Source organism: Lipotes vexillifer, unplaced genomic scaffold (assembly GCF_000442215.2).
Source record: "Lipotes vexillifer unplaced genomic scaffold, Lipotes_vexillifer_v1.1 scaffold26, whole genome shotgun sequence".
Taxonomy (NCBI): domain Eukaryota; kingdom Metazoa; phylum Chordata; class Mammalia; order Artiodactyla; family Lipotidae; genus Lipotes; species Lipotes vexillifer.
In genome coordinates this window covers 796,579-811,171 of record NW_006797936.1, presented here as the reverse complement: position 1 = coordinate 811,171, position 14,593 = coordinate 796,579, and the positions used below count along the sequence as shown (strand labels likewise).

General features: G+C 41.1%; 1 protein-coding gene across 1 annotated transcript in view; it reads right to left on the bottom strand.

Moving 5' to 3' along the window:
• Positions 1-14,593, bottom strand: part of HS3ST5 (heparan sulfate-glucosamine 3-sulfotransferase 5) — a 180,507-nt gene that overhangs the window by 2,327 nt on the left and 163,587 nt on the right. Inside the window, exon 3 of the mRNA XM_007469981.1 lies at positions 2,942-3,080. Within this exon, the coding sequence (XP_007470043.1) occupies positions 2,942-3,048 (107 nt within the window). The 5' untranslated portion in view covers positions 3,049-3,080. The remainder of the gene's footprint in view (positions 1-2,941; positions 3,081-14,593) is intronic.

Here is a 14,593-nt window from a genome sequence, read left to right as displayed (position 1 = left end):
TTCTGCTTTTGGCCTTGGGGACAGCTAGAAGAGTACATATTTCTTCTGCTTCTCTTTCTCTTTCTATCTAAAAAGGTCAGGCTTATGTTTTTACTTTGCTGAATATAGGAGGAGCAAACGCAATGCCAACAGCAAGTGCTGTATATCACCTACCACACCTGGGACCAGAAATCAACAAGACTTTGGCAGTGTCAGAAACCTCAGGTCCTCATTGTCAAGCCCATTTAAATCCGGGACTCAAGCTCATGAAGGAAGCAAAGCAAAGGATGGAGCCAGAAAGGAGGATTTCCACTTCAACATTGCCCTAAGCAGTGAAAAATCTCCACTGCTTTTTTTCAGAGAGAAAGTTGTGGTGACAATCACAGTGATATTAGGCTGCAGTGACTATTCAATTTGGTGTGGCCAATTTATATGGTGAGTAAACTGAATTTCCTTTGGGGTATAGTCTGCAATTGAACTGAATTCATTATAACTTTCCTAAGTTTATCTGAGAAGGTATTTTTGCTTTCTTGTTAAAGGGTATAATATTAGTCAAAATGGCTGTTAAAGCAATTCCTCCAAATGAAGCTTCTAGTTGCCCTAATAATTTGGAGTCTATGTTCCCCTCTCTGTGGCAATGAGGCTGTCTCTTGCTTTTCCCAAGAGACCCCACTGTACCTTTCTCATCTTCTGTACTGTTTACAATTAAAGGGAGAAGGGAAAAACCTCAAGGGCATGACAAGGCATTTTGCAGAACTGAGGGGAAGGGGCTTGGCCTATGCAATGTTTAAACAGCTATCTATCATAATGCTTAAGGAAATATATGAACATATTTTACCTTTTTTGTGGGTTTTTTATGATTCTGAAAACAACTTATGCTCACTGTGGAAAACATAAAAATATGGCATACTGTAAAAAACAGGGTTAATCACAGTTAATATTTTAGAGAAACATGAATTTTGTTTTCATAAGTTTGTTAATAGGATTAATATGTTAGAGCTCTAAATGGAAGATATATAAGGAGCAACACGTACATAGTCAAAGTATGTTTTCAATTGTGACGTTGATTGGGATGTCACAAATTCATCTTTTAGCTCTTGCTGGAGCTAAAATGGTTAAGAATTAAACCCTAATCCCTTAAGGCATCCATTGAATGCAATGGATGGACTTCTCTCCCAGGCATCTTGAATGATGCTGTGCTTGGGAGAACTGAGGAAACAGTCAATCAAATCCTTTCCTGTAGGACTTGATTCTCTCACAGAACCCAGGCTGAGAGAGGCTGAAACAGTGTCTGCCCTGTCTGAGCTCGAAAGGAATTTCTCTACTTCTAGAAAAGGTCATTTTCCTTCTTTCCTTTATTTACCTTCTACCATGGGAGCTCATTCCCTGCAGAACAATTGCTTTTTGGACTCCCTAACTCAAGGTAGGAAAAAATATATTATTTCCACTCCCTAAAGAGTAGGCATGGACCCCAGACTAAAAAACATGAAATTTTAGGATTGGAAGGGACAGTAGAAGTAATTGAGCTCAGCCTCTCACCCAGAGAGCAGGGTCTTCAGTTTCTAAAGGACAGGTCTGTGTCAGCATGCGTCAATTTCAGACAATCTGCTCGAACTCTCAAGTGAGAGGTTTTGAGAAAGCCCCCCAAGCAATCCAACTCCTTATAAAAGCTACCCCATTAGAGACTAGAGACCAGGTTAAAAATGAAAAGGGTTATCAACTAAGTAACTAATATGTTAATGATTGTTAGATCAATTACTCAATAAAGCAAATGATCAGAAGCAAACTAAAGGTATTGGGAAGAACTTGATATAAAAGTTCCATTATGGACATAGGACAATGGTACCACCTCAAGGCTCTTCACTAATAACAAGTCCTTCTTTAGGGAACTACTCGGAGTCAGTGATAAGCTCTGGGTTATACCGTTTCCCATAGTGAGTAGGAAGTTTACTTAGGAATTTTGAATTGAAAAGCATCAAAGGGGTTCATTTTATCAGTCAAAATGAATACTGGCTGAAGGAAAGCAAAGACCACTGTTATATTATTTGTTAAATATTTCTGTGATAAGATCTATAGATTAGAAAAGAAAAACTGTAAGGAAGATATTTTTATTTTAATGTGTGGCTACACTTTTATAGAAAATGGGAATTGAATTCATGGGGAACATACATCAGTTTTTCAAGAGCAAGAATTAATTTTAAAGGGCAAAAAAGGAAGGCTTCAAATTTCAGAAATTAACTTCTCTACCCTTTCCAATCATACCGGATGTGGGACAGTCCAGTGGCGTTCAGTCTGAAGCCAGGTGACACTGCTGGACTTCTGCAGGTCTAGTACCTCTCAACTGTTGGCTTATTTAGAGCCAAACCCTAGCTCTGTAAATTTCCTCTCTGTGAATTTTCCATTGCTTTCTGGGCCATTACTCTGAGCGACAGACTCCTTGTCTGGTATGTTCAGCTCCTGGAAACCAGAGCTAATTAACATAGTTAAAACTCCCCCTGCAGCCATCTTTCCAGGGCAATGGATTCCAAACCTGATGAGCTCCTTTACAGTCTCATACATAATTTTAACTCTCTTGGTAGCACATTAATTGCCCACTTATAAATTTCAAAATGTAGATACATAAATACATCATCACTGTTTTGCTACGGCTAGAGGTCAACAACCAGATGCACACAGAGCTATAGTAAGTGACATTTTTACCCTACATGGCTTTATCCCTTCTCTGAAAGCAAACAACACACACAGAATACAAATGGATCTTGATGAACATCTTGGTTTGAGCAACTTGGATCTCTTTCTTTTAAAGGCTCAATAAATCAAAATCAATACTGTAGAAAAACATGCTTCTTGGGAATCTTGAAGGAGGAAAACAAATGGATAGATTTAAAATTATGTCCTAAGGAAGTTTAAATCAAGAGACATTTAAAGTCACACAGGCATAAGTATGTGTTTAATCACCTACCTATCCAAGCTCCCAACTCTGGCGACTAGATACAGGAGACTCCCAACGGCAAGGCTTCCCAGCACCAGGAGCTTCTGTCTCAGCCATGCCTGCTGTTTGAATAGCATGGCCCTCCATCAACCTTCAGGACTTCTGCAGCCTGAGAGATGGGGATAGAAGGGGACTCATCAGCAGTCATCTCTTACTGGCTCTGTTGATTGTCACAAAGCCAAGCAGGGGTGGGAATACAGGGGATAAAGTGATGTCACACAAAGAACAGATGCCATATCAGACTTGACAGCGTGCATGGACAACAGCTATTTAGCAAAACTTACCTACCTTTCCCTGCTCTGTGTTATAAGATCAAATACTAAAGCAGAGGGAAGACACTAACTAGACAGAACTTGCTGGGCAACTGTCAAAGTACACTAAAATGCATATATAGTTTTAAATGCATACATAAATGCATATATATATATGTAAATATATATATATATATGTTTTTGTTGTTAATCATTCAAAGAATACTGATAGAATGAGCAACGGAGCAACCTGAGGTTTAGCAGCAGGGCAACCAGTAAACTAAAGGTCCTGCTTCAGTATAATGGGATGAAGGTAGCAATCGAAATCCCCTTTCAGTAAGTTAGTATTTGGGGCATAACAATGACATGCTTTACTGATATGTTTTTTGTTTCGTTTCGTTCTAGTTGCGAGCGGAGGAAGGGGGTAAGATCAAAAGCTATGTCTTTACTTACTGAGGTCATCAGTGGTAGCTATCAGGATCTCAAATGTTTGGGGACAGTGGCTCTCAGTAACCAGATGTTTCCCTTCATCTCCTCTGCCCAGGCCTGGATTGGACTGACTGATTCTGAAAGCATGATCTGACTAGATGCCCTGCTTTGTGACCCCCTCCTGGCTCTCAATGAATTTAAACAGGGTTGGTGTTATGGGCCTCGCTCTAACATCAAGACAGAAGCTTTACCCAGGAGCTCTGTACTCTTATACCTGAAATAAGGCCAGCTGAGGAGTGTAAGGCTTTACTAGTGCTGTTATTAAATTTTGGGAAAAAAAATGCAAGCTTCCGATTCAGTCTCTCTTATTAAATATAAATCCAATCCCCCTTTCAAGATAAGATTGTTTGCTTCGCATTCAAAGCCAAAATGGTAACCCCAGAAGAGGGACAACAGCAATGGGTCGTGGTTAGAGATTGTTCTGATGCAATAGTCTCTTCCTATTTGCTAAGTGAAGATTTTCTCTGTACAAAAAAGGATTATACTAGGATTGATGGGTTGATTCACTCATTCATCAGGAAATACTGAGCACCGACAGCATTTCCAGCTATTCTACTAGGTTTATGGGGGATCCCAAAAAAGATCCTCAAAGAGTTTTAGCCCTTGGAAAACTCATGATGTGATTAGAGAATCATGAAACAATCAGAGAACACCCCCTCATTTGTGATAATGTATGAATAACTGTCGGGAAAAGAAAATGAAGGAGATGGTCAGGTATGTGGGCTCGATGGGAATGCTGTTTGGTGGTATGGTGGTATGTAGTATATGATGTGCTGAGGAGGCTGTAGGAGGTCATCCCAAAAGGGAGAGAGAAGAGCAGCATTCACCCGACACACCGCCCACAAATATTTATGGAACGTGACTTAGGTTTTAGATTCTGTTCTGGGTGCCCCAGAGATAGTGGCCAACGTGGGAGGCTACAGTCTCGTGGAGAAGACAGAAACTAAACCGGTAAATGTAGGATTCACATGTACCTACAAATTGTAATAACAGAGGAAAAGTACAGGATGCAGTGAGAGAATACAGGGGGAAGCTACTTCCATGCTTCTTGCAGAAGTGACATTTGGGCTTACGCCTGGAGCACAAGGACCAAGGAGGGCTGGAGGAGGGCAAGGTGGGTTTCAGCCAGACTAACCAGTGTGTGCAAAAGTACTGCACAGGGAAAAAGATTGGCTAGTTTGAGAAGCGAAGGAAGGTTGGTGTGGTTGGACACAGGGATTTAGCGGAGAAGAGAAAGGGCTGAGAGCAAAAGCAAAGAAGAGGCACTAGGGAAGGTCTTTGTAGGGACTGGGTGAGGCTGGGGTTCTAGCTTAGCATGGCCTGCCTTGTGTGTAGATAAAATGGGGAAGAAAAGGGGGAGAGAAAAGGAGGTTTGTTGAGACCGACTGTGTGACAAGGACATTATCCTGGTGGTATTTCAGGAAATTGTCAGAAAAATCCTACTAGGCAGATACAGTTATTTCCATTTCAGAAACAGGTAAAGTGAAGCTCAGACAATTTTCTCTAACTTGCCTGTGATCACACAACTTGCAGGTAATGTGGAGGCAAAGGCAGTAACTTATGTAGCATGACTCAGGGCTTCACTGAGAGAATCAATCTTCTCCTGTCTCTGGGTCGCTGTCTGAAGTCCTCAGAGCCACCTACCTTCAGCACAGGGCTCTGATCCCTGCTGAAATGCAAATACTGCAGCAAGATGTGGAGCAGGGTGGCAGAAAGAAACCTGTGTTCAAGTCCCCTATTGAAATTCTCCCCTTAGTGATCTTGCAGTGGCTGTTTAGATTCTCTGAACCTTTTTCCTTCTCTATAAAATGGGGACAATCTCTAACTTCCCCACTCCATAGGGCTATAACGAGAATGAAGTAAGGGTTCTACAAGTGACATCACTACACAAAGGCTTATTAATATGCCAGGCTAACATAAGGGATTATGTGTCATTATATCTTAGTGTAAATGAATTTAATGTGTGCTCACAAACAGTATGAGAGAGTAAAAGCTAGGATGTGGTTGCAGAGGGCCAGCTACAAATGGGAGAGATGGGAAAAGCAAAGGTAAAAATGTGCTTGCCTGTGGCCTCAATGAGGGTCACCGGCCTCATACAGAGGAGCAACTTGGCGGGAGGCTGGGGGTCACCTGGCCTCCTCTGCTACCTAAATGTAGCACCCACGCTCCCCATTCAAAACTATACCGCATGATGCTTAGTCTGCTTGCACCAGCTCCCTGATCCACCTGTCTGTCTGCAGCTACAGCCCAGCCATTCTTCAAGGTCTGGGCCATGTCCCAGTTCCTCTAGGAAGGGCTCTCCAGCTGATGCCCTAGTCCATGGTCCACTCCCTCCTCTCCTGAATTCTTGTTCTTGTAGTTAGAACCGCAGTTAGGAGTCCAGGAGCTCAGAAGTGTTGCATTAGCATTAGCTGCTGCCTCCTGCGTGTTCCATCACACCTCCTAGCAATGGGCTAAGCCCGCTGACTGCCTGAGAAATCCGAGAAGACTAACTGAAAGCCAGTCCGCCTGGAATCTGTCTGCTTTGCTCCACAGGCTGGTGGTCCCCCACGTTGAACTTGCAGAGTCTTTAGAAAACACACACCTGCCCCCTCTACTCAGAGATTCCAACACAACAGGTCTGTATTAATCTTGTGTCTGTATTTTTACAGTGGAGGGAACGACGCACAAAACTCCAAATCGTTTTCTATTATCTTTTTTCTCTTTGGTCACCACGGTCAGTAAACTCTCCTTAATTTCTTCTCTCCTTGTCCTGTCCAGGCACTTAGTGTCTCCCTTGTTTCTTAACATTTGGGTGTCTCTGTGTTCGTTTCCTACGGTCCAGACAGTCTGATTAATCTTCCTAACACAACTTATTTTGTCGGTCATCTGTTTTCAGTTGTTCACTAGATCAAGTCCCATCTCTTCCCCTTGTCAGCCCAGGCCCTTCCTTCTGAGGTCCCAGCTTGGGCAGTTGGCTTCTTCCCTCTTATTACTCACCAACACCAGCCCCATGCCTGTCAGGTCGGCCTCTTCATGGCTCCCCATACCCCTGCGCTCTCATCTCTATGCTCCTGTCAGTTTCCTCACTGGCCTGGGATGCCTTTCCTACGTCTCCTCCCTTAATACTCCCAGATTCCACTGATATCTTCCCGGGGAGGGTGGTCCTGGTGGAGGTGGAATTTGGGTGGAAAAAATCCCAACACTCTTCCCGTTGGTAGGTAGTAATGGGTCAGGTCCCTTGTGTAGTTAATTATGGGACCAAAGGGTCATAGCTGGGTTTAGGGATAAAACTTGGGAGACATTTACCTGCATGGGGTGAGTGAAGCTATGAGGCCATCCCACAGCTGAATTCTGCTTGAGTGAGCAGTCAGGAAAGAGACGAAGAAAGCGACTAAGGATGTGAAGGCTGCTGGGGAAGTAGGCCAAGATTTAGGAGAATATCACGGCAAAGTTCTCCAGTCCTCAACGCACATATCACCTGGTAAACATTAGATGATTAAACCTGACTGAATACGGGGTCATTACGTCTTCTACTGCCACTGGATGTCGCTCAGTCTCGCAGACTCCAATGCTCCACCCACAGACTCTTCCTTTGTGATGAGCCCAGTTATCACCATGAAGGTTTTCCTCTGTGGGATAAGTTGCTGCTGCTGGCCCAGCTTCTTTATGTCTGAGATGACTTAAATACACCCACTGGGGTTTGCTCTCTTTGGGAGTCCTGATTTCTCCAGCCTTTTGTTTGCAGGGCTGGCCTAGCTCATTATATTGCCTCGTCCGCTTATGGAAGATCCATTATGCCCTCCAAAGCATCTTTATGCCCACTGTGACACTGAGGAAAACTAAGACTTTTTAAAATTTATTTGAGACCTCAACTAATATGAACAAGTTGTACAGGGGGAAGTACAAAGACCATTGGATTGGGAGTCAAAGCCCTTGAGTCACATTTTTGTTTAGTTTTGTAACTGAAAGTTTCTGAGTTTTGGTATCCTCACCTCTAAAATGAAGATAATAATGTCTGTCTCACAGGGGTGTTATGACAGGAGCCTTGAGTAAGATACTGTGGGATAGAACTTTACATTTGGGCACTTCACAAAAATGAAGCAGAATTACTATCTTCGGGAGGGTAATACTTTAACAAGAAAAGAATAAAATAAATGCAGTTTTCATTAATAGTGTAACTGGATTGTAAAACACTAAGTCCACTTTTATATGAATAGCTTCCAACGGAAATTCCTGTTAAACATTAAAATGCTAACACACACTATAATTGCTGTTCAAAGCAAGATGGCACAATTACAAACAAACAAAAAGTTGACACTTATCTTAAGTCGAAATCTCCTGGAAGTTTTGAGAAGTGAGGGGGGCCAAGGTTGCAGTTTCTAATGAGGCTCTCTGGGACACAGGAAGTGAAATCTCATTCTGCTTTGTAATCACTCAGACCATGTGCTAAGAGATAGTATTAGAGCAGCCGCAGAATAAACCTCGCTCAAGGAAAACCAAAGGTGGACTTCCCTGGTGGCACAGTGGTTAATAATCCACCTGCCAATGCAGGGGACACAGGTTCGATCCCTGGTCCAGGAAGATCCCACATGCCGCGGAGCAACTAAGCCCGTGCGCCACAACTACTGAGCCCACGTGCCACAGCTACTGAACCCACATGCCACAACTACTGAAGCCCGTGTGCCTAGAGCCCATGCTCCGCAACAAGAGAAGCCACTTCAGTGAGAAGCCCGCGCACCACAACAAAGAGTAGCCCCCTCTTGCCGCAACTAGAGAAAGCCCGTGTGCAGCAACAAAGACCCAATGCAGCCATAAATAAATAAATAAATTTATTTAAAAAAAAAGGAAAACCAAACGTACTTGGCAAATTTAACATTCAAGATGCCTCTTTGGTTTTCTATGACATCATGAAGTGCTCAAGCATCTGCCACAATGGAGTCTTAAAAGCTGGGAGTTGCAGGTCTTGGTCTAGGAGTACAAGTCACAGAGAAGCCATACCATCTAACCCTTACAGACAACGCTATTAAATTGGGGAGAAGGTTAACTGCTTCTCCAACCCCAAAGTCCCTTCCCTTTAGCTATGCCAGCTTTAATGGATAGTTTAATAATCTTTCATCAGAGCAGTCATACTGGTAATAGGCAATTTATGTAAAATTAAAGGTTTAAAAAATTTATTATTTCTTTTTATTAAAAAAAAGTTAAAGACCTACAGTGACATTTAAGCCCTCCTTTATCTCCAGTTTTTAATCTTCCAGTCTCTTTCATTTTGTGTGCCAAGAACAGCACAATTATAGTTTCTCCAGACTATGAAAGCTTTAATAGACACGGTATCTTAGCTGAACAAAGCCGAGTATCTAAATAACAGAGTATGTGGCCAGAAACGACAAACTGTACAGACATCTGGCTGTTTCTCCAAAGCAGCATTAAGTAAAGAAAGAAATGATTCCCAAGCTGACACAAAGAAATAAGGGAATTCAAAAATAATAATAATAAAGATATGCTCAAGTGCTCTTCAAAGGCTTGTAGACACGGTTGCTGCAAGCCCCTGGTACCAGAAAAACGATAACAGAAACAACATCCGCAAAGTTCATTAAAAACAACTGAACTTATATAGCAGAATTATTCCAAGGAAATCACAACAGTCTACTGAGTATTAGCTCATTTATCCTGGGCAACAGCCTTATGGGGTGGACAGGAACCACATTTACTGAGCCCTAGTCTCTCTGTTACTTTCTTTCACATTTATTATCTCACATAATAAAACAGACCTGTGAGGTATTATCCGTTTTATTATTTTTTCTGATGGAAACCGAAGAGCAGAGAGATGAACAGATTATTTACCCCAGGGCACGTGGCTGGTAAATGCAGGAGGATTTAAATTCAGAATTATCTGACCCCAAAGAACATGGCCCCTTGATGGCAATGTCACTTCCTGAGCTTTGGATGCTCACCTGAGAGGCGCTTTTTTTTTTTTTTTTTGATTAAATTTTTCTTTCAGTTTTATTGAGATGTAATTGACATAGAGCACGGTATAAGTTTAAGGTGTACAGCATAATGATTTCACTTACATGCATCATGAAATGCTTATCACACCAAGTTTAGCGAACATCCTTCGTCTCACACAGATACAAAGTAAAAGAAAAAGAAAAAAATCTTTTTCCTTGTTATGAGAACTCTTAACTTTTATATATAATGTAGAACAGTATTAATGATATTTATCATGTTTTACATTACACCCCTAAGTACTTATTTATAAGTGGAAGTTTGTACCTTTTGACTGCCTTCATACAATTCCCACCCACTACACCCAACCCCCGCTTCTGGTAACCATAATCTGATCTCTTTTTCTATGAGTTTGTGTATTTGTTTTTTGAAGTACAATTGACCTACAACACTATGTCGTTCCTAATGCATAACATAGTGATTTGATATTTCTATACATTTAGAAATGATCACCACTGGGAGACTCTTAATAAATACTTTTGCTTATTGACTGATGCGAGCAGGCAAAATCACTTCAACTCTCCTCAAATTTCCTTCCATTGAACCTTGCAGTAGAAGATGAGGATGTGAAACGAAAGAGTAAAAGAGGGAAACATTTTTATGCAGGGGTAAATAAAAAGGGCTATTTGGGTGGTTTGAACCTAATAAAAGGAAGGGAAAATTAGTAGTGATAATAATGATAATGAAAATAATAATGAAAGGTAATGTCTATATAGGTTATAATGTATTTTTCATATTCACTATACTGCTTATGATTAAAACCAACCCGAATCATGGGAACCCCACTTGTTTTCCCCGTAATTCAAGAACTGACTCTCCTTTTGAAAGATTTTTTGGTTAGAGGATCAAAATAACATTGGTTTTTGACTGCCCCTTGATTCAGATTCTTATGTCCTGATCTCTGTAAGATCTTGGCTAAATCCGTTTATTGCCTTTTCATTATCACCCCGTCTCATCTTACCTCCCCCCAGCTCTTCTCAGTATCTCAGTGAATGGCTCCCCATCTGCTGACGGGGTTGCCCAACCCAGAAACCTTGGAATCCAATCATCCTTGGCTCCGCCCCACCAGTAAAATTCTATCTCCAAAGTACTATTAGACTCTACCTAGTTCTCTGCACTGTCATTTGTGAATGCCTTGGTTCAGGCCACACTCTCTTTCCCTGAGATTTGATGGGCTCCTAACTGGCCTGCCCACTGTTAGTTTTGTTTTTGCCTCAGTTTATTCTCCACACTGACGAAAGAGTGGTCTTTCCAAACAGAAATTTGATCCTGTTGCCTTCAGGCTTAATACTCTTTAATGGGACCCTCTTATCCACAGGGTTTTAAAAGGCCTTTTACTTCTTTCCACCGCAATTCCTCATTACCACCACCCCTCCCCCAGCACGTCCACATACAAACTTCAGTAGACAGAACAACTTGCAGTTCTTTGGAATAGGTCATGGTCAGTTTTGCATCAGGGCCTTTCTATTGATAAATAAAGTTTCCAGAGCCTAAAAACAATAACTCTATGCCTCATCTATCGGGTCTGGGGCACCAATAGATGGTGTCCCAGTAGGATACTAATAGCCCGCCCCAAAGAAATTCTGTGAGTAGGAAATGAGCATGTAAAGTAATTAGAACACTGTTTGACACATCGTAATACTCAATAAACATTAGCCACGTCTACTAATGCTGACTTCTCTCCAGGCCTTGGATTAATTCCTATCTTTTAGATTTTAGGCTCCTTGAGAAAGTCTTTCTTTATCACGTAAGGCTGGCTTACATGTTCCTTCTATGTGTCAGCACAGCATCATTTAATTCTATTGAAACCAAATTGTAATTGCCCGTGCACTGTGCGTCCCTCTAACTAGAATGTAACTTCCATGAGATTATGGACTGTGCCGTATTCGTTATTGTATTACCAGCATTTAGGGTCTCACACTCAGTAAATGATTGCTGAATAATTGAATCAGCTAGATGAAATGAACTTTGACTATCCTAATAGCTATGATATCTGGATACCACATCTCTTTAAGCAGGTAAAAGTACTTTAACTTTGTTTAGTACTTTGCAGGTTTACAGAGTGCTATATGTGTATAATAACCTCATTAATATATAACCTCATTTCCCCACCCTTTTTCTTTTTGAAAGATTTTTTTTTTTGATGTGACCATTTTTTTAAAAAGTCTTTATTGAGTTTGTTACAATATTGCTTCTGTTTTATGTGTTTTTTTCTTGGCTGGGAGACATGTGGGATCTTAGCTCCCTGACCAGGGATTGTACCCACACCCCCTGCATTGGAAGACGAAGTCTCAATCACTGGACCACCAGGGAAGTCCCTCCCCACCTTTTTATTTTGAAAAATTTGAATGATTACAGATCCTTTATCTAGATTTACCGATTGTTAAATTTTGACATCTTTGCTTTATCTTTCTCTCTATAAACATATATTATTTTTACCAAACCATTTAAGAATAAGTAGCAGATTATCAACATTTCAGCATGTTAGAAGACCCGCACCTGATCCCCACAAAGTCCTGTGATATAAGTGGGGCAGTGGGCATTCTTGAGGCCTAGGAAAGTGAAATGACCTGCTCAAAGCCTCAAACTATTAAACCTGGGGTTGCTAACTGCTAGTTTCAGGCTTTTTACATTGTGCAATTCCGCCTCCCTACTAAGTTCATTTAACGTTGAAAATGTTAGAGTTTATTGGTAGGAATAGACATATCACTCATCTTCTCTTAAACATTCAACTTGTAAATTCTGATGAGTTAGGTATCAAAAAAAAAAAAACCTTTGGAAAAGTGGCTAAGGAGAAAATATTCTCAGGAGAGTTCTTGTACTGTCTCCTATTTGCTTTTCTCAATTCTTTTAAAGAAAGAAAAATGGAAAAAGCTCTTTCTATACAATGTGAATAATGGCAGCATCTGAGGACGCCCATCCATCGGAGGGCTGGAGCTGGCTTGTATTTCGCAAGCTAGTTCTTAAAGCCATGATTAAGAACTACGTTACAGACATTCACAATTAAAGAAGTTAAAAAAACAAAGGCAATAAATATTGAAAACTCATTATTTCCTGATTATCATACTACATTTTACTATTACCTATGCTCCTGAAGTTAGGTCTACTGTGTTGTACAGTGGAGATAATATTGTGCCTCTCTTCCTAATTCCACACTTAGTGAATTCATGTGGGTAGTTTAAAATTGGCCACGGACGGAGGACTTATACAACTGATACTGACAAACACTACAAAACATCCCCCCCCTCCCCAAGAGCAGGTTGTGAAGTATTTACCAGCACACTACTAACCATGTCCCATTCACTTTTTCTTTTATGGATTCACTAATCACAACTTTCCTGAGTGCCCACTGAGTGTGTAGTGTGCTGCCAAGTGCCATCAGGGAAAAGGACAGTGTACCCGTCCGTCGCCTCCTCTTCCCTCTTTAGCCTCCTCCATCCTCCTCCCTAAAGAGACTATATTCATTTCTTTTTTTTTTTTAATTGGAGTATGATTGCTTTACAATGTTGTGCTAGTTTCTGCTGTGTAATGAAGTGAATCAGCTATATGTATACACATATCCCCTCCCTCTTGGACCTCCCCCCATCCCCCTCATCTAGATCATCACCGAGCACCAAGCTGAGCTCCTTGTGCTGTACCGCAGGTTCCCACTAGCTATCTATTTTACACATGGTAGTGTACCTATGACAAACCTAATCTCCCAATTCATCCCACCCTCCCCTTGCCCCTCTGTATCCACATGTCCATTCTCTACGTCTACGTCTCTATTCCTGCCCTTCACATAGGTTCATCTGTACCATTTTTCTGGATTCCACATATATGCGTTAATATATGATATTTGTTTTTCTCTTTCTGGCTTACTTCACCCTGTACGACAGACTCTAGGTCCATTCACATCTCTACAAATGACCCAATTTCATTCCTTTCTATGGCTGAGTAATATTCCATTGTATATATGTACCACATCTTCTTTATCCATTCATCTGTCGATAGACACGTAGGTTGCTTCCATGTCCTGGCTATGGTAAATAGAGCTGCAATGAACACTGGGGTGCATGTGTGAGAAAATATTTGCAGATGAAGCAACGGACAAAGGATTAATCTCCAAAATATACAAACAGCTCACAGAGCTCAATATCAAAAAAACAAACACCCAATTAAAAAATGGGTGGAAGACCTAAATAGACATTTCACCAAAGAAGACATACAGATGGCCAAGAGGCACATGAAAAGATGCTCAACATCACTAATCATTAGAGAAATGCAAATCAAAACTACAGGGAGGTATCACCTCACACCAGTCAGAATGGCCATCATCAAAAAATCTACAAACAATATATGCTGGAGAGGGTGTGGAGAAAAGGGAACCTTCTTGCACTGTTGGTGGGAATGTAAATTGATACAGCCACTGTGGAGAGCAGTATGGAGGTTCCTTAAAAAACTAAGAATAGAACTACCATATGACCCAGCAATTCCACTACTGAGAAAACCATAATTCAAAAGAGACTATATTCACTTCTGAGGCCCTTGTAATCCCTTTCTTTCTATTTTCACTTTTCTAGGTCTTTGTCCTCTGCTTTCTGTGCCTGCTTCCAGTTTCTCCCTGCGTCCCGCCACTATGTTCTTTAAATAACAGAACTTAAAGAGAAAGAATGCAGTGCTGTTATTCTTGGCATTGATAGCAAAAGAAAAGTACAGCTACATGTCTTAGAAAAATCTTTTGAGTAGTTAATAAATCTGTAAAATAATTTATAATTAGTTTGTATGCAAAATGATTCTAAAAGTCTCCTTCTTGGGCAGGCTAACGTTTTCTTTTTTTTTTTTTTTTTTTTTTTTGCAGTGCGCGGGCCTCCCACTGTTGTGGCCCCTCCCGTTGCGGAGCACAGGCTCCGGACGT